The sequence below is a fragment of the Chionomys nivalis genome, chromosome 17 (assembly GCF_950005125.1).
Source record: "Chionomys nivalis chromosome 17, mChiNiv1.1, whole genome shotgun sequence".
Lineage (NCBI taxonomy): Eukaryota > Metazoa > Chordata > Mammalia > Rodentia > Cricetidae > Chionomys > Chionomys nivalis.
The window spans coordinates 54,482,416-54,505,990 of NC_080102.1; the positions used below are offsets into that span (position 1 = coordinate 54,482,416).

The window sequence follows — 23,575 nt, forward strand, 5'->3', positions numbered from 1 at the left end:
TCGTTTTGTCTTATTGACCATGTCCTTTGCTCTACAGAAGCTTTTCAGTTTCAGGAGGTCGCATTTATTAATTGTGTCTCTCAGTGTCTGTGCTGCTGGTTACCCCTACTTCTTGTACTGGATTTTTGCAAACCCATTCTTTGTGGATGGATACCTTGCTCAGCCTAGATATAGTAGGGAGGGCCTTGGACCTTCCCCAAAGCAATATGCCGTACCCTCTCTGAGGAGTGGATGGGGGTGGGGTGGGAGAGAAGGTGGAGAGAATGGGAGGAAGGGAGAGAGCAGGAACTGGGATTGGTATGTAAAATTTTAAAAGATATTTTAAAAAAAAAGAAAAGAAAAGAAGCTACATTTGTTTCATTAATTTGGGGCAGAACTGATTGAAAGTAGACAATAGGGCCAATCAGTTGTTCTAACAAAACTCCATAGTACCCTTGGATGGTGAATCTCCTCCTCTTTTTCCTCCTCACCCCATTGTGGAATATTAGCTTAAGATGTGTTACATTTGTTTATGCTGTGGAACATTTGTTCAATGATGCAAAGACGTGTTGCATCTTTTATGTTATATTTGTTTAACTCTGTAGAACTGTGTTACTTTGAGTACTTAAAACGAATTTATTTTTAAACCCTAAATAGTTGTACTCAAAGAAACAATCTCTTTGTGTGCATTATATGTTGAAATTGTGATGGCCACTGGAAATAAACACAGAAATACTTATTGCTGCAGAAGTGACATGCTGAAGTGACTGTTGCAAGTGCTGTTGATTTCATATCCTGATAACTGAACTCTTTCAGTCAGTTAAGTGTGGAAGGATTCTGACAAACATTATGAGTAGCCGGGCAGTGGTGGCACACGCCTTTAATCCCAGCGCTCGGGAGGCAGAGGCAGGTGGATCTCTGTAAATTCTAGGGCAGCCTGGTCTATAAGAGCTAGTACCAGGACAGGCTCCAAAGCTACCGAGAAACAACAAAACAAAAAAAGAAAGAAAGAAAGAAAGAAAGAAAGAAAGAAAGAAAGAAAGAAAGAAAGAAAGAAAGAAAGAAAGAGGGAGGGAGGGAGGGAGGGAGGGAGGGAGGGAGGGAGGGAGGGAGGGAGGGAGGGGGAGAGGGAGAGGGAGGGAGGGAGGGAGGGAGGGAGGGAGGAAGGAAGGAAGGAAGGAAGGAAGGAAGGAAGGAAGGAAGGAAGGAAGGAAGGAAGGAAGGAAGGAAGGAAGAAAGTAGTTAAGCCAGATGTGGTGGCACACACCCTTAATCCCAGGTTTCTGCAGGCACAGGCAGGCTTATCTCTGTGAGTTCGAGGCCAACCTGGTCTACAGAGTGAGTTCCAGGACAGCCAGGGCTGTTACACAAAGAAACTCTGTCTCGAAAGAACAAACAAACAAAGGGTTATTAACTAACTTCTTTGTTGGTTGGTTGAGTTTGGTTTTTGGTTTTGGTTTGTTTGCTTTTCAGAATACTATGCAGCCCAGGCTTTCCTGAAAATTAATCTGTAGCCACAGATCTTAAACTCAGGTTCTTCTTACCTCACTGATGTAGATAGGTGGCGTTCCCTCACACAGGTTCTGGCCTCCAAGTACTAGGGCTATAGCGATGAACCACCCATGTTTACAAAGACAGCATTTGAGCTTTGGGACTCTCTATACCATTCAGTTGTGTGAAAGAAAGCCTGGAGTCAAAGTAACTTAAACACGACAGGAGATATTTCTCTATTACTTTTTTAAAGATATATTTATTTTTCAATGTCTGTGAGAGCACCTACATGTATGTATATCATATGAATGCCTGGTGAGGCCAGAAGAGGTGGTTATGAGTCATCTGATATGGGTGCTGGGAACTGAACCCAGGTCCTCTTCAAGAGCAGCAAATATTCTTGACTGATGAGACAGCTTTCCAGCTTTGCTATTTCTCTTATCTAAGACTAAGTATAAACAATCCAGGACTGGTATGACTACCAGTGTCAGATATAAGGTCCTACTAGATCCCTGCTTCCTAGTGAGCACAGAGCTTTCACTCACAGTACAATCTCAAGCTCCAGTGATCTTGTCTAAAATCAAGCAAGCAGGAAGAGACAGAAGTAATAATAAGACAACTCTCTACTTTTTAAGAATGCTTCCATAGGGGACAGACAGATGGATTAGCAGTTATGAATGCTTGCTGCTTGGGTGGTTTGAATGAAAATGACCCTCAAAGGGAGTGGCATTACTAGGAGGTGTGGCCTTGTTGGAGTAGGTGTGGCCTGTTGGAGGAAGTGTGTCACTGTGGAGGGAGGCTGTAAGAGCTCCTATGCTCAAGCTACACCCAGTGTCACAGTTCACTTCCTGTTGCCTACAAATCAGGATGTAGACTCTCAGCTACTTCTCCAGCACCACATCTGCCTGTGTGCCACTGTGTCCCACCATAATGATAATGGATTAAACCTCTAAAACTAAGCCAACCCAAATGAATGCTTTTCTTTCAATGCATGACTTTGCCATGGTCATAGTGTCTCTTCACAGCAATAGAAACCCTAAGACACTGCTCTTTGAGAGAACCAGAGTTCTCTGTTCCCACACCCACACTGAGCAACACACAACTATCTGTAATTCCAACTCACTTGCACAAGAGTGCCATTCACTCACACAGATACAAACACATACACATAAACAAAAATAACGCCCATCTTTTTTTTTAAAGTTCCTTCTAAATGAGACATTGTCTATAAAAACACTGTTTATCACAGCCTGAGACACACTAAGATCTTAACAAATGCTACTTCTCCTGCAAAGCCTAGGTATGGACGCGGGGTTACATTGGCTTCTTTGTGTCTCTCTGTCTCCCAGTTGTCTAAAGGAGACTTTTAGAGAGAAGAAGAAGAATCACAAGTATTAGGGATCAGTGGGCGGAAGTTAAAGTTAATCTAGGAAGGTGAATTGCCTCTCCTGGTGCAAAGCAAAATGTGCATAAGTCAGACAAATAGGAATACTAAGAAATGTCAGACAGACAGGAATAATAAACATGGGCTGGAGAGATGACTGAGCAGTTAAGAGTTCTTGCTGCTTTTGAAGATGACCTGGCTTTAATTCCCAGGGCCTGCATGAGGGTAGAGCTCACAACCACCTGGAACTCCTATTCCAAAGGATCAGACATCCTCTTCTGGCCTCCAGGGACCAAGCAGGCATACATGCAGAAAAATATTCACATATAAAATAACATTTTCAAAAGTATGGTGGCATACACCTTTAATTCCGGCACTAGGGAGGCAGAGGCGGCAGATCTTCAAGGTCAGCCTGGTCTACATAGTCAGTTCCAGGGCATCCAGGGCTACAAATACCCTGTCCAAAAAAAAAAAAAAAAAAAAAGGAAGGAAGGGAAAAGAATGCTAAGAAGAATGACATGCTATAAAAATAACATGTCTTATTCCATATAATATAAATATACAAATAACATTGCTAATTTCACACTGATAGTAGCTACCTCATGTTACTGTTGAAGATGCTGATCCGAACAAGAAATTTGCCCATGTGGTCAGACCCTGGTTAGACACATACAACCTGACTTCAGTATCTGCACCTTGACCCCTGTGACCCACTAACCCTTCTCTTGCTCAGGAACACTCCTGGGGAGGGCAGATAACCTGTTTTATCCATCCAGGTCTGTGCCTACCGGGAGTTAGTCCTGCATGATATCTTCCTCAAATTGGGGCCTAAAGAATCCGTAAGAAGTCACTCAGGAACTTCCTGAGCTGTTTCCCAGTGTCCTTCTGCTCCTCCCGTGTGTGATCAAGGGGACTGGTACTGGGGCTGAAGCCCCCAGTCTCCATTCTTCCCTCACCCCACGTGTGATGCTCTTTATTCATGTTACAGGTGTACCAGGAAGAATTCTTCTTCCTCCTGGCTACAGAGTCTTCTGAGCCTCAGTGGCTTCACCCAAGCCCACATTCTGTGATCCAGGCTGCAAAGACCTCCAGTCCTGCTCGAGAGAGGAGGCCAGAAGACCGACAGAGTCAACATACACAAGGATGAAACACATTTCAGGTTTTCTCCAGTGCCTTTAATTGGAAACATGATGCCTCTATGCTGTGGTACAAGGCTGGCTCTGTGGGGCCACACCTGGCTCCTGAGCATCAGGGGTCAATAAATACATCATAGAGATGGAAACAGGAGCCCCAGGGTCCCTCTTCTACCAGCCTAGGATGTTCCAAATTCTGGCAGCTGGATAAACTTTAGTATAATTGCCAGTGACACCGAGTGAGAGAGTCTTTTCTTCCTTGGATGCTCAATCTTCCTCCTAGGAGGGCTGTTCTTTTGAAACAAAACAAAGTTCTATGTGGGATCAAAACACATGTCTGTTACTGCACTAAATGTCTGCAAGGGGGAAACTTCTAGAAGCAGATGCTCACGTGGCCACACAGACATCTAGGATCGAGGAGGCCACCTGCCCTAGCCCACTTCCAACCGCCCAACCCCTGACTACACACTCTCACGAATTTGACTCTCCAAGACTTTCCTGCTTGGGTCTTAGACCTGCTTCTTTGGGGCCCAGCACAAGGCTGAGTCTCAGTTGCAGAGACAGCCATTCGGAAACCCCCAATTTCTACCACCGGTTCTTCCTACAAACACCTGAAGACACCTCCCAGTCATAATACTGTCTGCATCACCCTCTCCCCAAGCCCCACACAGGAAAGGCAGAAGACCCTCCCCTTCACATTAAAGGGAAATATGAGGCCAAGGACTTGCTCATGGCCCCACTACACTTTAAAGAACTCTCAAGGGCTGCTACCTTTGCCAGAGAGAGAGGGGCTCTATTTCTTAGTTCATGTTGCTAGAATATAAGACAACAAAGATTTGGCTGATTCTCTACATTTTTTTTTCTAATTGTATCCTTTCTTCTCTCTCCCACATGGGCGTTTCTAGAGTTGAGATCTCTTTCATAAAACTGGGGTTTGGCATTCTTCCCAGACTCGTCCCTCCCCTCCCCAGTAAAGAACAAATAGCACCTGGATCTGGCTTGGCCCCCTGCCCTCATAGCCCATCTGGCTGCCAACTCTATTGGGTAGACGACACTATGTAGGCTGTGGCAATGTACTTCTTGCCATTTCCGTAGGTGGTCTTATCCCATGTGTAGGTCTGGATGCTCAGAGGATACCCACCCAGGCTTAAGTGGCACCTGTAGGGAAAGATCATGAAGCGAGTCAGTGGGGTCCACCACTTCACCCCTCTCTATTCCAGATGGGGGGAAAGACCTCGTCATCCCTAGCAGAAGCGTTTCAGCCTCCCAGACAGAGTGGCCCGCATTCCCAAGTCTCTATCCCAACTCCCTGAGCTTAGCCAGCTTTCCAAATCTGGACTTTGGTGTCTCTCTGCCTATGGGACAGTGCTCCCCGTCCTTCCCAGAGAAATACTCTGAATGCCTCCAGCTGAATGCTTTAGAAATTAGGTGTTTGCTTTCCACTTCAAAAATAATAGGACCAGAGCAAGGCACTTGGGCACGTGTCCATAAACTCTGCACTCAAGAGGCTGTGAGGCAAGAGGATCTACAACCCCAGCTACATAGTGAGACAAAGCCCCCCCAAAAAATAAATAAATGAAAACAAAATGTATTAGGACCCAAACAAATTCTCAAGTGACAGAGGCCAGTAATTAGCAACTGTTCTCTTTGGGACTCTGTGGTTCTCCCAGCCAATCGGGGTTCAGGGATCCAGGACAACCGCCCTGCTGACTTCTTGGTAGATTACGATACTGAATGCTTCACTTGAGGAGGGAGGAAAGGAGCTAGACGGTGCTGCTGCTCGGGTGAAGACTGGCAGCAACCAGTCTAATCTGACCACCTCACTGTGGAAGGGAAGAGCAACAGTTTCTCCAACCTTTCCAGCCAGAGTGGAGGCCCTAAGGCCTCCTGACGCCATCCTAGATGATGACGTATATATAGTCAGAGACTCCCCTGCTGCTCTGGTCTCTCGGTCGCCCCAGTACTCACTTTCTGCCTGGCCTGGTGATGAAGCACAGAGAATAGAGGGCAAACTCGAACTCAGGGCTGCTGCCAATGAAAGCTGAGCCCACTTCCTTGTAGTAGCCATCCCAGTTGAACTGCATGGCTAGCACGTCGGGGTAGGAATCCCACTGCGGAAGAAAGGACAGCAAAAGTCACGTGATAGAACCGGGCACCGTCAGTCAGCTAGTATTTATGGGGGTTCTTGAGGAGCCTTCTGGAGACACTGGCTTTAAACAGACAGAAGGGACAGTCTACCGTGCAAAGTGCCCGAGTCCCACTCACTGTCTGAGGCTACCAGTGGCAATGAGGCCAGAGTGACACCCATGTGATCAACCCAGAGCTCAGGGACACAGGTGCTCCCTATGGCCCTCCACATGCAAGAGGCCAGTTTATTGCCCCAAGTCATTTCCTGGCCTAGGGCAGCAAAAGTTTCTTATGAAACATGGAGTTTAGCTCAGTTAGCCAGGGTGGGCATCCCTGCCACCTTGTGATGATGGAATTCAGGCAGGGAGTAAATGCATGCTTTGTTCTTTGGTCTAAGAATCGGGCCTTGGTCCCCAGCTGGATGTGGTACCCTCTATCTCCTGTCCCTGGCACTTTTGGAGGCTTCACTGTTAGGACTTGGGGAGGAATTCTGTTCTCGAGCAGATGAGGACATGGTATCCATAGTTCCTGTTTGGTGGCTGTGGGGGCCGAGTGAGAAGCAAGTCTGATTGCTTGGCAGCCAGAGGAAGAGCAGGAGGCCCCTCCAGCCCAGGGACTTACAGGCCCATCGTAGTTGTGACTGTAATAGTCAAGCAGACCCTCCTTCTCCTGCAGGTAGAAGCGGATCCAGTTGTGGAAGCCAGTGACCTTGCCCTTTTTCACTTCGCCTGTAATAAAGAGCCCAAAGTGGGTGTCCGGGCTGCCTTCCCATCCCCTTCCCCTCTCGCTTATCTCTACCATTCCATGCTAAGCCTGTCTCCAATTTCCAGGCTCTGACTTCCATTCTATTCAGCTCTTGCTTAGCCCCTTGCCTGATACCCTCATATGATTGTTCTCTCTTTTTGGCTCAAGACCTCAGAAGACTTCCTCCTAGACAATCCTCTGCTCTGACATAGTCTTCTGACTGCTTCCGCGGGATCAAGCCAGACTCAGTGAGAACCACAAGGATGAGGGGGCACAATAGCCTCTGTAGGAAGCCCCTAACCAAGCCACAGAGCAGAGGATTGCTCAGAGGCAGACATGCCAGTCAACAGTTGCTCATACTAAATGCAATCCTGGGAGCACCTGGACTGGTTTTCTTTCCCTCTTAGATATTCTAGAGGGATTGTCATCCCTCAGTGTGGCTTCTCAGATGCCCCTCATACTTGACCTGGGAGTCCCTCCCTGCCAGGTGGCTTGACTACCTGTTAGCCAAAGCTCAGGGCTGACCAACCCCTAAGCCTTCATCTTTGTACCCCCACACTCTTCACTGCCAAGCAGAGTGAGCCTACCTGAGAAGACATGTTCAAAGCCACTCGAATCTCTTTCTTCGTTGCCTCTTGAGTACAGTCCAAACCACATGTTCTTCAAATCATCCACGAACTCTTGTTCGGAGCTGTAGCGGTCTGTGGAGAGAAAAACAAAGAACTCTTCAGCAAGAAACTGGAGCAGTCCTGGGAAGCAAGGAAGGGTATCTGCTCCAGCGCATCAGGAGGGGTTCACCAAATGTGACCAGACTTTCATTCTACAAGGTCAAGGGTCTGAGGAGTACACACACACACACACACACACACAGAGAGAGAGAGAGAGAGAGAGAGAGAGAGAGAGAGAGAGAGATTGCTTTTACAGCTTGCTTTCGAGGGAAAGACATGAATAATAAACAGAAGTAATAAATAATATCTCAGGTAAGTATGAAGGGTACCCCATAACAACCAGAGGAGGATGTGTTTAGGGGTTTGAGGTATTGTTTTTAGACAGAGTTTCACTAAGCAGTCCTGGCTGTTCCAGAGTATGATACATAAACCAAACTGGCCTTGAGCTCACAGAGTTCTGCCTCCCAAATGCTGGAATCTGAGGTATATGTCATCACACCTGGCAGAAGTACTTTGTCTTGAATGTGCCTCTCAGAAGTTTGTTAGACACTTGATACCCCCTTCAAAATGAAGATGTAGTGTCTCCAGAGGTAGTTAGGGTGATGGGTGTGATGGCGCATGCCTTTAATCCCAGCACTCAGGATCTCTGTGAGTGTGAGGCCAGCCTGGTCTACACAGTGAGTTCTAGTACAGCCAGGGTTATAGAGAGAGACCCCGTCTCAAAAAAAAAAAATAAATGAGGTAATTGGGCAATGAAGTTCTGTCCAATGAGTGAACTAATGCCAATCTGTAGGTGTCCACACTGAGTGGATGGTTTCCTTTCAATTTTAAAGTTTAAAAAGATGAGTTTAGAGCTGGGTGTGATAGTTAAAGCCTGTAGTCACATGAAAGTTGAAGGTCACCCTCAGTATAAAATGAGTTCAGGGCCAGCACAGGTTACAACAAATATAAATTCAGCTCTCTCCTTAGCCTTTCTCACTCGGTCGGTCTCCGCATTACAGGATGTCACAACACAGCACCAAGGCCTCGTGAGATGCTGCCCTACCATTTCTAGAACTGTGAACAGTATTTCTTTTTTTTAATTTTTTTTAAAGATTTATTTATTTATTATATATACAACATGCTGCCTCGATGTATGCCCGCCCCCCAGAGGAGGGCGCCAGATCTCAGTGCAGATGGTTGTGAGCCACCATGTGGTTGCTGGGAATTAAACTCAGGACCTCTGGAAGAACAGCCAGTGCTCTTAACCTCTGAGTCATCTCTCCAGCCCTGTGAACAGTATTTCTATTCACACTCAGACACACACACATGCAAACACAGAAAGGTGTACATACACAAACACACAAACAAGCACATACACAGAGACTCACACACACAAGACTCTCACAGACACACAGACACATATGCACACATACACACACACATACATGCACACATACATACAGGCACACACATAGACACACACAGAGGCACACACATATGCAAACACAGAAAGATACACCTACACAAACACACAAACAAGCATACACACACAGACTCATACACACAAGACCCTCACAGACACACAGACACATATGCACACACACACACACAGACACACACACACATGCACACATACATGCAGGCACACACACAAACGCACACATACACACTTATAGAGACACCACACACAGACAGACACATACACATAGAGGCATACACACATACACAAACAGAAACACACACACACAAGCATACACACAGAGACTCACACAAACAAGACCCTAACAGACGCACATATACATACGCACACATACAAAGACACACACACATACGCGCAAACATACATACAGGAACACAGACACACACACACTCACTCACAAAGACACACATATACACACATGCACACACCCCTAACTCCTGGGCTTTATGCACGAGAGCTGGATGAATTATGGTGATGATCAGGAGATGAGGCGACCTAGAGAGGAGCAGGTCTGGGGAATAGGAGGAACAGTGAGTTCTCTCTATGCCATGTTATGTAAATAACAGATAGCCAAGTGGAGCTGTTGAAAAGGCCACTGGGCCCCGAGGGAAAAGTCAGAGCTGAAGTTTTAAATCAGGGACTTCCAGAATTGTGTGAAGGATCCAAAACAGATACCAGGAATATTCTCTCCTTTCAAGGACTTAAAACACTGTTGGAAAACAAGACCAAGTAGACATGAACAGAATGGTTTCACAGACCAAATAGTTAGCCTTATTAGTACTTGCTGGGTGTCCCCTTTTGATGTTTTGCAAGCATCAACCTTCAAAGACCTTAAGGCACAGATAAGACCAGGAGAGGTTACAACGGCACTCTGCAGGTGTTTAGCTTGCCTCACGTTGCTAAAACCAAATCCCTGTAACTGCACAGTTTATAATTAATAGAAGTTTAGCTGCCTTGCATTCTGGAATCTAGGAAATCAAACAAGTCCTGGCATGGGAGAAGGACCAGGAAAATCAAGCATACTACAGAGTCATATTCTCTAATAGAGTACTCTCAGTGATCCACGGATCCACAGTTGGAGGCACCTCCCAACGTTCTCACCTCTAAATAGCATTAACATATGGCACTAGAGATTACATTTTTAATACGTGAAATTTGGGAGATGCCCTTAAACTATAACACCAGAACTGCACCAGTGGTAACAGAACCAAGTATCAAACCAAGTCTGTCTGGCTGAGTTATTCTGGGTTATACTCTGGTCTCTCAAAGGCTGAAGAGATGTGGCATGAGCCATCCGTTGGTGCCTTTGTAAATGTAGCCGGCTAGTGGGATGTGGAATGCCGGAGCTGGGTGAGTGCTGGGAAGTGTGTTCTGAGTACTGGAAGGCTGTTTCTGGCTCCTTGCTCACTTAGGTCTTCCAGTCTGGCTAGACTTCTTATTCTCTTACTGAAGAAAAAAAAAATTCACAGGTTTAGTTCAGTGGTTCTCAACCTGTGGGTTGCGACCCCTTTGGCAAACCTCTTTCTCCAAAAATATTTACATTACGATTCATAACAGTAGCAAAATAACGGTTATGAAGTAGCAAGGAAAATAATTCTATGGTTGGGGCTCATCACTCTTTGAGGAACTGTATTCAAGAGTCACAGCGTTAGGAAGCCTCTGTCTCTCCTGTGTTTACCACAGAGCAGACACCAGGGGGCATCACAGGATTGCACGTATCTTAGAGAACCCCTCCCGTGTTTCACCTCTAACAACAGAGTTTGTAAGTTACTCTGCTGTTGTCTAAGATTGCAGGCCAAAAGCAGCAGGTCTGCCTGGACACGGTCCCCAGGGACAGCAAAGGAGACCTGTCCGGATCCGCCTCTGAGACGATCCAGCTTGCCAGAGTTCAGAAAAGGAATCTGGAGGATACTAACAAACAGAACCAGAGCCAAGAAGTCTCGAAGCCAAAACCTTTTTTGGTCTGATTTGCATGTATCTGTTTCTGGAGGTGGTCCAATCAGACCACTTCCTAATCAGCCTTTGCTGATTCTCCATTGCCGTCCAGGAGAAGGAGGTATGGAGAACTCTGCTTACCCAAATGTAAAGCTTCTGACGTGACTCTGGGATCCATGAGGTGGCTGAAAAGTGCCCAGCGTATGGGTAGAGTTGGGGTGGGGAGCTCATTCCCTTCAGAAAGTAGGAAACTCACAAGATAACTGACTTCAGTCTAAAGATAGGTGATCTAAGCCGGCCAGAAGGTTGTCCAGCTCCTGCTAGGATACCCAGTCTCTATAGATTCTTTCTAGCCTTGTCTTTGATGCCGTCAGGCTGATACTGGCCTCCATGCAGTGTCTCTTTGTTCTATTACCTGCTTTCATACCACCACCACCACTGCCACCACCGCCACCACCACCGCCACTGCAGCCGCCACCTCAGCAGTGTCTGGCTCTCCTGAAGACACACCTCATCCCACAGCTTTATGGCTCACTCACTCTGGTGATGGAGAAAACCATAGAGCTCCTTCATGACAGCTGTCTTCATGACCTCCCTGAGGAAGAGAGCCTGCTCCTCCAGCTCTTGGGCACCGAAGTGCTCCCCATGGCCGGTGGCCCGCTGGTAATTGTTGAGGAGGTTGATGAAAGCTGCGTAGGTAGGCTTGGTGAACAGCTGCTCGTTGACGTAAGTGAAAAGCCTGCGGCAAGTGGATGGAGACCCATTAGGAGGCCCGAACATGCCGTAGACACTCTCCCAGGATCTTGCAAACAGGCCAGGGGCAGCACAGAGAGATGGATGGGTTCAGGGTTCAGGAGCAAAGGCAACGTGAGGGGCTTTTGAAAGGCAACTCTGAGGTCTGTCTTCTACTTCACTGATCGTAAGATCAGCATTATCTTAGCCTGGCCAGCCACAGAAATCTTTTGGCTATCCACCCACCTACCCTCAAGGTGATTTTTTTGTTTCTGGAAATTAAATTGTCCCCCTCTCCTTTGAGCTTGCTTGACTTGTGGAGCAAGATCTGAAAGTGAGGGCGGAGGACAGACAGAGTGAGGGTTGTGAGGGGTGAGGGGCACTCACGGCTCCGGACAGCGGTCCACTTGGTTCCCTGTCTCTGACGGGGAGACACGGTTTTGACTGTTGAGGACAATGTCTTCCTTGTGGGCTTTATTGGTGTCTACCCTGTAGATGGTCTCAGAGATACTCTGAAGGTCCTCGTTGGTTACAGCATCGCTGCGGTGGGAGAAGCCCTCTAAGAGGAATTGGGAGAGGGGCGGTCTGAGAGCTGGAGGAAGGCAGGGCACTGTCTGAAGACCAATAGCTTCCCCCTCTTGGCCCTTTCTGGAAGGAAGCTTGCGCTAGTGAGGGGAACACCACCCAATACTCTGCAGTTCGAGGGCAAGATAGTAACAGACCATTAAGGTCAGCACCTATCATTGCCATGGTGCACACAGAAAGCCCACATCAGGTTCCAAACTGAGGCAGGCATCAGAATCCCCTAAAAGATTTAATCAGAGGGGTGAATCCAGTCCAGAGGTTCTGAGCAGTTGGTCTGGGGCACAGGCCTAGGGCTGGTTGCCTCGCCTAAGGATTCTCAGATGCTCGTTATGTCATGGGTCCAAGGACCACACTGGGAGAACTCTAGAGAGTTCCCGTGGCGGGGGGGGGGGGGGGGGGGAGCTATGCTGCCGGAGCAGACTGACCATGGCCACTGCACAGGCTGTAAAAATCTTCACAGCAGTTCCCAAACTCTTGGCATCGGTCATTGCAGTGGCAAGGCTGGTGCTTGTCGTAGGCTTCCCGGCAGCGGCCCTGGCAGGAGTTTGGTGCAGCGTACAGGTCTAAGAGGACAGAGAAGAGGGTGTGTGTGTGTATGTGTGTCCCTGGCAACCTCCGGAGGGTGTGCTAGGAGCCTAAGGACCAATTCTTCTACCCATACCTGTAGCTGGGCTCCTTGCTAAAGGTCTCCTGGGGGCAGGGGACTAATCGATTCCACACCCTGCAGTCAGGAAGTCCTTTGCTTTCTGATGCAGGACTCTCCTCTCTGGCCTGTTGTTTTTATAATCTTCCCACCCTAAAAATAAAACCTCTTCTACTTCCCTCCCCAGGCCTCAGACGTTTTCCTGGTCACCCTCCCACTTGACTGCTTGGATCACACCAGGGTCTCCTCTGGTCAGACGCAGCCTCATTCTTCTGGCTTGGGCCTGGGTCCTTGCCTCTGTTGTGGCACCCTCTCCCTTTCTCACCCCGTCCGTGTACTATCTGGAGTTCATGCTTACGGCTGACTGGGATCTCATCCTCTGGATCCAGGAATGCCTTTGGCTCAGGCGGGTCTTCTTCAGCTGTAACGTAGGAAAATAATATCACCAACCATCCTGGGATTTCCAGCCTCAAGGCAATCGTGTATGGACAAACCCCTCACATTGAAGGCTCAGGACTGGAAATGTGCGGTATTTCCAAGGTCAGATTACTGAAAACTTAGGGAAAACAAAACTATTTCTCCCAGGTGACAAAGGTCCTCCCATTTTGGCATTTGGGGCCCACTGTGCTCAGAAGGACTAAAAAGCAAAGTCCATAAAAAGTGGAGGAAGAGGCGGGCGAGTCCCGCCAGGACTGCAAACCAATTCAAGTTACCACATATGAATAGAGCATTTCAGCATTCTCCAAATGACAAGGCTGTCGGTTCAGAACATCCTGTTCCTATTAAGAGAGCTGGGGAGGGGAGGGACCCACGACTCCCTGGGGGTGGGCTGGGCAGGTGTTAAGTATTGTTGAAGCACAGCTAAAATCTGTTTAGAATCAGTTAATGGGAGGATTTGTTCTTCTAGTTCTTACTGTAAGCACTCCTTCGGATGTTTTCCTGTAAGCCAGCGGGGGATGGGCAGTTTGACTCCCTACTGCCAGCTATTGAACTCTCTTGCTGTCTCAGATGCTCGGGTTAAACAGCTAGCCATTCTAACCACGTGCCAGCTCCAGCGTGTGACGGAAACTACTTGATAGTGGCAGCTGCTTACTCCAGATCCCGAAGCCACAGTCCCAGGCACGACCATTTCAAAGAGTTTACAACCACAACTTGGTGCAGTCGCCAGCATCTGTGAACTCTAGCTGACTCTGCCACAATTGCCACCCGAGCTAGAGGTCGAGCATTTCCCCTGCGGGCCTAACTAGCTTAACTGTGGGTCCCAGCCTCATAGGGGGCCGTATAACTGAATGTGTCATGAAGAATTTGCCAACAGTAAAGTGTTTCTGAACTGGAAATGGCTGAAAATTAAACCCCCAAATCAAACATAATGAATCTGAGGTGTTTCTGGCAGAATCCAATCATGTGTCATGTGACCTCTCTGCATGTTTTGTTCTGAACGTACAACGCACATCGTGCGTGTCATCACATCACCCAAAGCCACCAATCACATAGGTCTGCTCTGGGGCAGGACTGCAGTATGTTGTGAATTACAATGTCCTTTGTTTATTTGTTTTAATGTTGTGTGAGACAGGCCCTCAGGTAGCCCAGGCGGGGACTGAACTCACTATGTAGCTGAGGATGTTTTTGAACTACTAGGCCTTCTCTTTCTACTTCCCAAATGTTAAGGGTTACAGGCATGCACCACCATATGTGGCTATAACAGCAAACGTTTGATATGCATACCTGTTTCATATAGCTATATCACATAGGCATAGGATCTCGGACATAAAGGAGTCCCAAGCAGAGGGAGGAGGGATTGTAAGAATCTCAAAAGGACAAAGCCAACTGGAGTAAACACCGAGCTTCGCGGCGTGGGCGGTTTGCTGTGCCTGGACACCTATTCTCCTTTAGCTGTAACATCAGGTTTTGGGAACTGGGGAGAGACAGTCACCCATCCTGTTCTTGTGATTAAACCCAACAAAATGTCTCTCCTGAGCATTTTCTTTTCCGCTTTCAGGAGAGTGGGCTGAGCTGAACCCAAATTAAAAAGGCAGCCACTGGACTGGAAAAAGAAGCAATCTGCAGCAGCCGCCACCACCGCAGCAGCAGCCGCAGCAGCCGCAGCAGCTGCCACCACCGCAGCAGCAAGAGAGCAGGTAAGCTGCAGAAGTGGTGGGCAGAAGGGAATCATGGGAAATGTGCAGCCCTTGAGACAGGCACTAGCTCCCGGAGGATCGTGATTCCTTTCACTGGACCATTAACACAGGATTACCTTTCCTGTGGAGCCGAAGAGCCATGCATAAGGTATGGGAACTTCTCGCTGCCTAGCCAGCCCTGCCATGTGCTCAGAATTACCAGTCTTAATAAAAAATGACCTCAGTTCTAAGTTAGTTCCCACCCTAAGTCTCATAGAACGTCACCAATAGGGCAACACGGCAGCCTGGCAGTATCCTTGATCCTTGGAACCCCTCCCACTTTCTATTTCCTTTCTCGCTTTTCCTTAATAAATCCACATTAATTTAATTTAATAGGTCCACATTAATTTACGGTGCTGGCTCCTTCTCGGCCTTTCCTTACTCTTCTTACATTTGAAACAATGAACTAAACAAGGAGTCTGTTAAAAAGCGGTTTTTCAAGGTCTGGAGAGATGGCTCAACAGTGAAGAGCAATCGCACTTCCAGGTGGCTCTCAACTGCCATGACTCCAGCTCCAGGGGACCCTTCTTCAGGCCTCCCTAGCTACAAGCACACACACACATGCATGCACACATGTGCACATGCACACAAATAAAAATAAATATTTAAAAATGATTTGTCAAGAAGTATTCCTTTAACTGAGCCTGGTCATAAGGGTCTGTAATCCTAGCTACTTAGCAGACTGAAGTAGGAGGATCACAAGTTCAAGGTCAACTTGTGCTATGTAGTGAGTTCAAAGCTTACCTTGGACACTTCTTATCTCAGAATAAAAAGTAGAAACTGAGCTGAGAATACAATCCAGTGGGTGGGTACCTGCCTTATCTGAGACCTGTGATTCGATTCTAGTACAGAGGGAGAAATGCCTTTAAATCTGTATCAGTAAAGAAACAAATGACCCTTTGGGGATGGGTCATTTGTGGTGGGAATTTCTTTCTGCCAACAGTTTTTGGGTCCCAGCCTCAGTGGCTTCTATGTGTGGACATGATCTCTTATGAGGGAGAGGAAAGATCTCACTCTCTTGTGTGGTGATCAGATATCCGACTGCAGCTCCCAGCTGCCCCTGAGCGCAGGGGACCACAGTGGCTCCAGTGCTCTCTACCTTGTTGTTATTTGTGAATGCCCCCCAATAAATAGTTCATATCCCTTTATTTCGGACTCTCATGGACTCACCCACGCTTACAGGCATGCCTTTGTTTTTTGTTTTGTTTTGTTGCTATGTTGAGACAGGTTCTCATTATGTAGCCCTGGCTGTCCTGGAACTCACTATGTACACCAAGCTGGCCTCCAACTCACAGAGATCCACCTGCCTCTGTCTCCTAGAGTGCTAGGAATAAAAGTGTGCACCACCATGTCCCACATGGGAAGCATAGTCTAAAGCAGTGGTTGCTCGGTTCACTCCCTGGAGAAGAGTGGTCTGTGCCTTGACAGCCACAGAGGCCGAACAGTCTTCCTCATGCCATGTAGGTTGTGAGTGCTGCCTACCACTTAAGCGTGTGCTTTCCAGTGGGACTGATAGTGAACAATATAGTATATACTAAAGTGTTGTTTTATTGCTTAAACTTTCAAGACTCTGTTTTTGGGGGTTTTGTTTATTTGGTTTTTTTAAAAGATTTATTTACTTATTATGTATATGATGTTCTGCCTGCATGTATGCCTGCAGGCCAGAAGAGGGCACTGGATCTCATATAGATGGTTATGAGGCACCATGTGATTACTGGGAATTGAACTCAGGACCTCTGGAAGAGCAGCTGATGCTCAACCTCTGAGTCGTCTCTCCAGCCTCCCCCACCCCAAGATATTGTTAATCCTGATTGTTCCCTCAGATCTTCCAGGTGCCCTACTTTTATTTAGGAACTTCCTAGAAAACCCGAGACTAGTGATGAGCCGACCTCTGACCCTCATCCCTGCCCTCCACACTCTGCTCCTTTCCAGCCTTGCTCTGGACTTCTGGACACTAGCCCAGACTTGCACACAGGCTGATCTGCCATGTGTCTCAGCCCTTCATCCCACACGCTGCCTCACCAGTGCACAGATGTCCATAGTCGTCACAGCAATCATCATGTTGGGGACACTGACGATCACACTGGCAGTCTGCATCCCGGTTAAATTTCTCGTTACAGCGAGACGCACATGACTCCAGGTTTCCTACGACAGTCAAGATCACCAGTTCAGTGCTTCAGGGATCCTATGCTTTCCCTAAATTGTCTCTGCAGGAGGGCTCAGGGAGGAACAAGGAAGGCCATCACTGCCTACAGGACAGGCATGTATACAGCCTCCTAGCTCGGTATAGGACTTTCCCACTCTTTTTTTTTTTTTTTTTTTTTTTGGTTTTTTGAGACAGGGTTTCTCTGTGGTTTTTTTTGGAGTCTGTCCTGGAACTAGCTCTTGTAGACCAGGCTGGTCTCGAACTCACAGAGATCCGCCTGTCTCTGCCTCCCGAGTGCTGGGATTAAAGGCGTGCGCCACCACCGCCCGGCAGGACTTTCCCACTCTTAACTGCCCGGCATGACCTAGGCTCAGAGTACCAAGCAGGGGCTCAGACTCAGGAGCCTGTTGGAGGGACCAGTGACAGAAACAAGCAAAGAAGCAGTGTGTGAGATGTAAGATTGTCACAGACTCAACAGGGAGAGCCTGACTAGAGTCCACAGTCACTTTCCAGCCTCAGGAGACGTAGTCGGAGCCTCCAGATTGCCCAAAGAACGCTTCGTTCAGGAGTGAAAATTTCTCAGATTTTAAACTTCCAGCAGGCTGAAGAGAGAGGTCAGCGGCCAAGACAAGCTCCGTGGGCCTGTCCCGTGGCTGAGGGAGAGTCGCCACTGCTACAGTGGTGCCTCCTGCCACTCCTGAGCCACCCCTCACTCTGCTCCTGCCCTCTTTCTATTCTTTGTTCTTCCCTCCTTCAGCCTCTCTTCTGCACCCTGTTTCCCCATGTCACTTTTTGCTTCTTCCAGCCTCTGGAATGCATTCAGTGCTTGGGTGGGGAATGAGGCCAATGTGGGTGAGAACTGGGCTTTGGGACAGGATTCTGTTATGCAACCACAGACCACATCCCTTGCTCCAGACAAACCGTTTACAGAAGCAAGCTTTTGGTCGCAAGGGGCATATGACCAGAACTTTTGTTTTGTTTTCTGAGGCAGGATTTCTCTGTGTAGCTCTGGCTGTCCTGGAACTTGCTCTGTAGACCAGGCTGATCTTCAAACTCAGAGATCCTGCCTCTGCCTCCCAAGTGCTGGAATTAAAGGAGTGTGCCACCACGCCTGGCAATGACCAGAACTTTTGCAAAGAACAATACAAACACACTGCTACTATAAAAGAGAAACCAGGTCCCACCATGCCCACGACAGCTAAGAGTGCAGGGTAGAGGGTAGGAGAGGCGTCTTCTCACACTTGACTTAGGGGTATTTTTATGGGGGCTTCTAAGGCCTGGGTGTCAGGAACACTAGGTTTCGGAGTCAGGCTGAGGACTACACAGAAGTCAGGGCCAGAGTCAGAAGCCAGGCACGTTTGTAATGCCAAGATTTGTGAGGTAGAAGCAGGAGGATCAGGTGTTCAAGGCCAGCTTTGGTAGAAAAACAAGTTCAAAGTCTAATTTTGTCTCAAACATGCAAAAACAAAACAGCCACAAGAAGCCAGGCAGTGGTGGCACATGCCTGTAATTCCAGCACTGGGGAGGTAGAGACAAGCAGATCTGTGAGTTCGAGGCCAGCTTGGTCTACAGAATGAGTTCCAGGAAAGCTAGGGGTGTTACACAGAGAAACCCTGTCTCGAAAAAACAAACAGCCACAAGAGTCAGAGTTGCCATGAGCATCTGGATAGGGCCAGTGAACTTAGAGCTACATTGAGGAGGAGCTTGCACTAAGTTGATCGATAAACAGTTTTATATTGCTATTGGGTAGGGAATGGAGTAAGATTAAACTTGATTTAGGGCTGAGCATGTACCAGCTCTAGAACAGGAGAAATAATCTGAGTTTTGCCTCAGGTTAGACTTGGGGTTGGGATTACGTCACACCTAATGCGGGGTACATAGCAGAGCGATGCTGGACTTCTGGTACCCAGCCGCCTGAGTTGGAATCTTAGCCATGATGCTTCCCAGCTGTGTGATCTTGGGCAAGTTATTTCACTTTCTATGCCTCTGTTTGCTTATCTATAAAACTAAGAAAAAATCAGAGTCTATCTCATAGAATGTGCATAAGAAGTAAATGAGATGAGCTTGGCAAAGCGCTTCCTGTGGTGTATGACACAGAGTAGAACCACTTCAGTCTTTGTTATATAAATAAACAATGGCCACATTCCATGTCCATACCGGAGACCGCAAATATCCAGACTGGTTTCAGCAATCATCCCTGGTTAGGGAACCTGCCCACAAATGACTTGCCTGACTCCTTCCCCCAGTTCAGCTGGGCCATGCTGTGAGGAGCTGGGCTATTAGCAGGTGTGCGTTCTGGGATGTTTTACCAGCTGATGTCATTGTCACTAGGAGTCTATTTGCAGCAGAGAGGTGTCAGGTCAAGGTTAAACCAGGTCCTGAGGCCATTGCTTATTGTGTGCAGGGCCTCTAACACATCCAAGAAGGCAGGGTATTAGTCCAGTAGATTGTCCTAAAGAAGGCCAAGCCCAAGGCCACTTTTCCATCCGAGCACACAGGGAACCCTTCATGAATCTTAAGTCATCTCACTTGGCACCTAAATGCTAAGGTCTTGAGAAAAAGTGTTTAGCTCAGGAGGAAGCTGCTTGCTCCACCAGCCTGGCAGAACACCCAGAGTCCAGAGGGAGAGAAAGTAAGTGAGTGGGGGCCTTGCTCTTAATGGGGCCACTGAGACAGAGTCCAAGGATGGAAATCACCGTTTAAGGCTGGCAGGAGCTGAGAGAGAGGGTGAATAGTTGGCTGTGGAGCTCAGGAGAGCACTCCCCCTGGCCCCTGCTGTGTGGATTTGTCATCTGCTTCAGAGCTTTGTCCCCAGTAAGAACTCGATGCCACCAGGTCTCACATTCCTCTGTGAGTGTCTTTTGCTTCAGGGTAACCTTGGGACATGGGGGTGGCTGGCATGGAGTTTTTCCTACAGGAACCTCACTGTGCTGTCCTGGGGACACTAGATGACTCCTCGTTCTGACTCCAGGTCCCCACCCTTTGACAAAAAGTCTTTGTATAAGTCTCACTCACCAGGCTAGGGCCCGTATCACTACTCCAGCAGCCTCTGCCCCTTGCTTCTCTGCCCAATCTCTCCTTCTTCTCTGCCTTTTTCATTTTACCTTGTCTCTCAGCCTCAGATTTTCCTACCACTCCTCATTTGGAATTCTGATTCCTTCCCCTGTAAAAAGCTAGGTTTCTCTGCATCTTCAAAGACTGTAAGCCTGATACAACCTTCATACTCTTTCCCCACTGACCATTAAAAAGCTGAGCACCAAGCCTGGATGGATGCAGGATCCCTGTAAATCAGCCCTCATTCCCTTTGACAACTGAAACATCCTCACACATTTTCTCTCAGGGAAGCCCAGATGTTATCTCCATGGAAACCTAGTGAGCCAAAAACCTTCATCTCCAAGACCAGCTTCCTGCCTCTGTTCACTTGAAACAGCCAAGGCCTTGGAAGGCACCTGGCTGATAGGCCATGACCTGTGCCCCCATCATTCCTGGTGTGCCTCATACTTGGGTATGCAAGTCTGAAAATGCTGGATGCTAGGACAGAACTAACAGGAGTGTTGTTTTAAACAAAATTTCAATCATCCGATTTTTATCAATAAAGACTCAGCAGTCAGATGTTGAGGTGAAAGCCTGCTAGCTTGTAGAAACAGATAAAGCACCCAGCTGACCTTCCTCCTCCACCAACATGCCAGAAGCCTTCCCTTTTCTTCTGTTCCATCTCAAACAAGACTTCTTACACTGAACTGGCTCCCAGGTCTTTATTGATAAAAGCAAACGATTGAGATTTTGGTTAGCACGCCTTTAATCCCAGCACTTGGGAGGCAGAGGCAGGCGGATCTCTGTGAGTTCGAGACCAGCCTGGTCTACAAGAGCTAGTTCCAGGACAGGCTCCAAAACCACAGAGAAACCCTGTCTCGAAAAACCAAAAAAAAAAAAAAAAAAAAGAGAGATTTTGGTTAAAACAACACAGGAGCAGAGACTCACTCCTGCTTTCTGGTGTCTCTCTCCCCTTCACCCTCTCTTTCCATCCGTCTACAGCAGAGGCTAACTATTGTTTTCAACCAAGGCAGTCCAGAGCTGCCTGCACCTCTGAAACCGCTAAAGCTGTGCCCTCAGGGACCTCCTGCAAGGACCAGAAGTCTCCTGTGCCATCTTCTCCTGGGGTTGGCGTATCCCAACCCTCTGATCACCCTTCCACACTGGTGAGTCCCACATGCCCTCCTTCATCCCTACAATCATCAGACCTGAGGGAAGGTCCCGTGCCTACCTACCCTTCCCTCTCCTTCTCTCCCTCTCCAGCCCCAGGACCCAGGCAGTGCAGAGTCCTCAAAGAGGAGCCTGCAGTGTCATGGGAACAGCTTTTCTCATCCATGGCCTTTCTGTTTAGGAATCACATTTAAGGTCCCCTTCTACACACCCGGATGGGGTATGACACCAAAAGTCAGCTCCTCCTGGAAATATTCATGCTAAAACCCTGACAAGTTCCAAGGGGCTGAGCCCTTGCTCGCTTGCTCCGTCCTCCTGCTCTGATCCTGTAGATAGTCTGAGGCAGGAACACCCTGGGAGGGTGGAGCTGAGGAACTCTGACTCTCCTGGGGCAGAGGAGGATGCTGCCCACACCCCTCAGCTCAGCCCCCTCCCTTGGCCCTCCTCCCTACCACCCACTAATCACTAATTAACACAGCAGCAACAGCTCTTTGCACAGTTACGAACAGGAAAGCGCTCCTTTCCTTTTCCAGCGCCCACCTCCTTTTCCGCACTACCTGCGCGTGCAGGGCACATCCCTTCTCTTTACTATTTAGCTCTCCTAACTGGGGTGTGGGGGGGGACCCTATTCCTCTGATTTGTGTAGTCCCAAGTGGGACAGGCCCCACCTCTGAGTCAGGGACTTAAGTTTTCACCCATCTTCTAAGGCTCACCTATCACCAGGCAGCAGAGGAGGGAGTGACCCTAGACAACCAGGCAACCCCAACTCAGCAACCTCCTTCCCTTTTACACCATGCAGTGGCCGCAGGAAAATAAAACGTGGGCCAAGTATGGAGTCTGGTTATTCCAGTGATGATAGAGGTGGTCCCCGAAGGCTTCAGCTCTGCAGTTCCTCCACATCACCAGCCGACTTCAGAGACACAGATCCCAGAACCTTAACCAAGGACAGGTCAAAGTGGCCCAACGAGTTAGGACAGCATTTAACCTCTGTCAAGTGCCCAGGTGCTCTATCCATCTGACTCCCATGCCCACCAGAGCATGACTTACCAGCCCAGGCCAAACCACAGAGTATGGCCACTATCAGGGAGACGCAGGCCTTCATGATGCCAGCTGCGGCAGACTGACCGCTGGACTTCCCACTACAATCAAGGTGAATGTCACAGTCCTCAGATGAGCCTTAGTCCCCAGGCAGATCCTTTTAAAGACACCAGGACTTGTGGATCTGGTGTGTCTAGATCCTTCCAGGAAGGAAAAGGGGAGGGAATGGATCACAGATGGACGGGAGGTGGAAAGGAGGTGGGGCCCCACAGCTGTTTGAAGCCAGAGAGAAGGTGACTAAGCAGACTGGTCACGTCAGATGTTAGAACAGGTAATGCTGGCTATCTGTAGCTAGAAAATAGGCCACACTAGCAGACGCAGCAAGATGAACCTAGTTTGGCAGGTTCTTTACTCAAGTTAGGGACACCAATGTGCTCATCTTCAGGTGACCTACACCCACCTACCCGTAGTCACAGACCTGGCCCGCCTGGAACTTCAAGTCTAGACCCAAGTTGGGATTCAAGGGACTACTGCGGCCACATACATGTAGAAAACCTTTCCATGATGCCAAGTGCTTGTTGAACTTACACTTGAATGCCTTCACCACTGGCAAGGTTGGGGCACATCCTCTTTGGACAGCTCACCTCCTCTCACAGATCTCATTCCCAACCCTTAGGACTTTTATAACCTAAGACGTGCTGGTAGAGATAAAATCGATAAGGAATATTGGGGGTGGGATATCAAGTCCCTAAGGAAGCATTCATCAACCCATTCACTACTAGTGGAGGAACTTCGATTTGGTGCTGGCTAGTTTTTATGTCCACTTGACACAAGCTGAGGTCACCTGGGAAGAAGGAATCTTAATTAAGAAAATGTCAATATGTTTTTCTTTGGGTTCACCTTCTTATTTAGCTTCTCTAGGATCACGAATTATAGGCTCAATGTCCTTTATTTATGGCTAGAAACCAAATATGAGTGAGTACATCCCATGTTCTTCTTTTTGGGTCTGGCTTACCTCACTCAGGATAGTATTTTCTATTTCTGTCCATTTGCATGCAAAATCCAAGAAGTCATTGTTTTTTACTGCTGAGTAGTACTCTAAAATGTATATATTCCATACTTTCTTCA

General features: G+C 48.0%; 1 protein-coding gene across 1 annotated transcript; it reads right to left on the reverse strand.

The window, feature by feature from the left end:
• Positions 1-4,028: 4,028 nt before the first annotated feature.
• Endou (endonuclease, poly(U) specific) lies at positions 4,029-22,511 on the reverse strand. Its single transcript, XM_057792200.1, has 10 exons — positions 22,457-22,511; positions 17,083-17,205; positions 13,242-13,304; positions 12,666-12,803; positions 12,043-12,214; positions 11,463-11,662; positions 7,446-7,559; positions 6,736-6,842; positions 5,956-6,098; positions 4,029-5,145 (listed from the first exon to the last, which is right to left on the reverse strand). Exons 1-10 carry the CDS (start codon positions 22,509-22,511, stop codon positions 5,025-5,027), a joined length of 1,236 nt encoding a protein of 411 aa, XP_057648183.1. The 3' UTR covers positions 4,029-5,024.
• Positions 22,512-23,575: the final 1,064 nt, after the last annotated feature.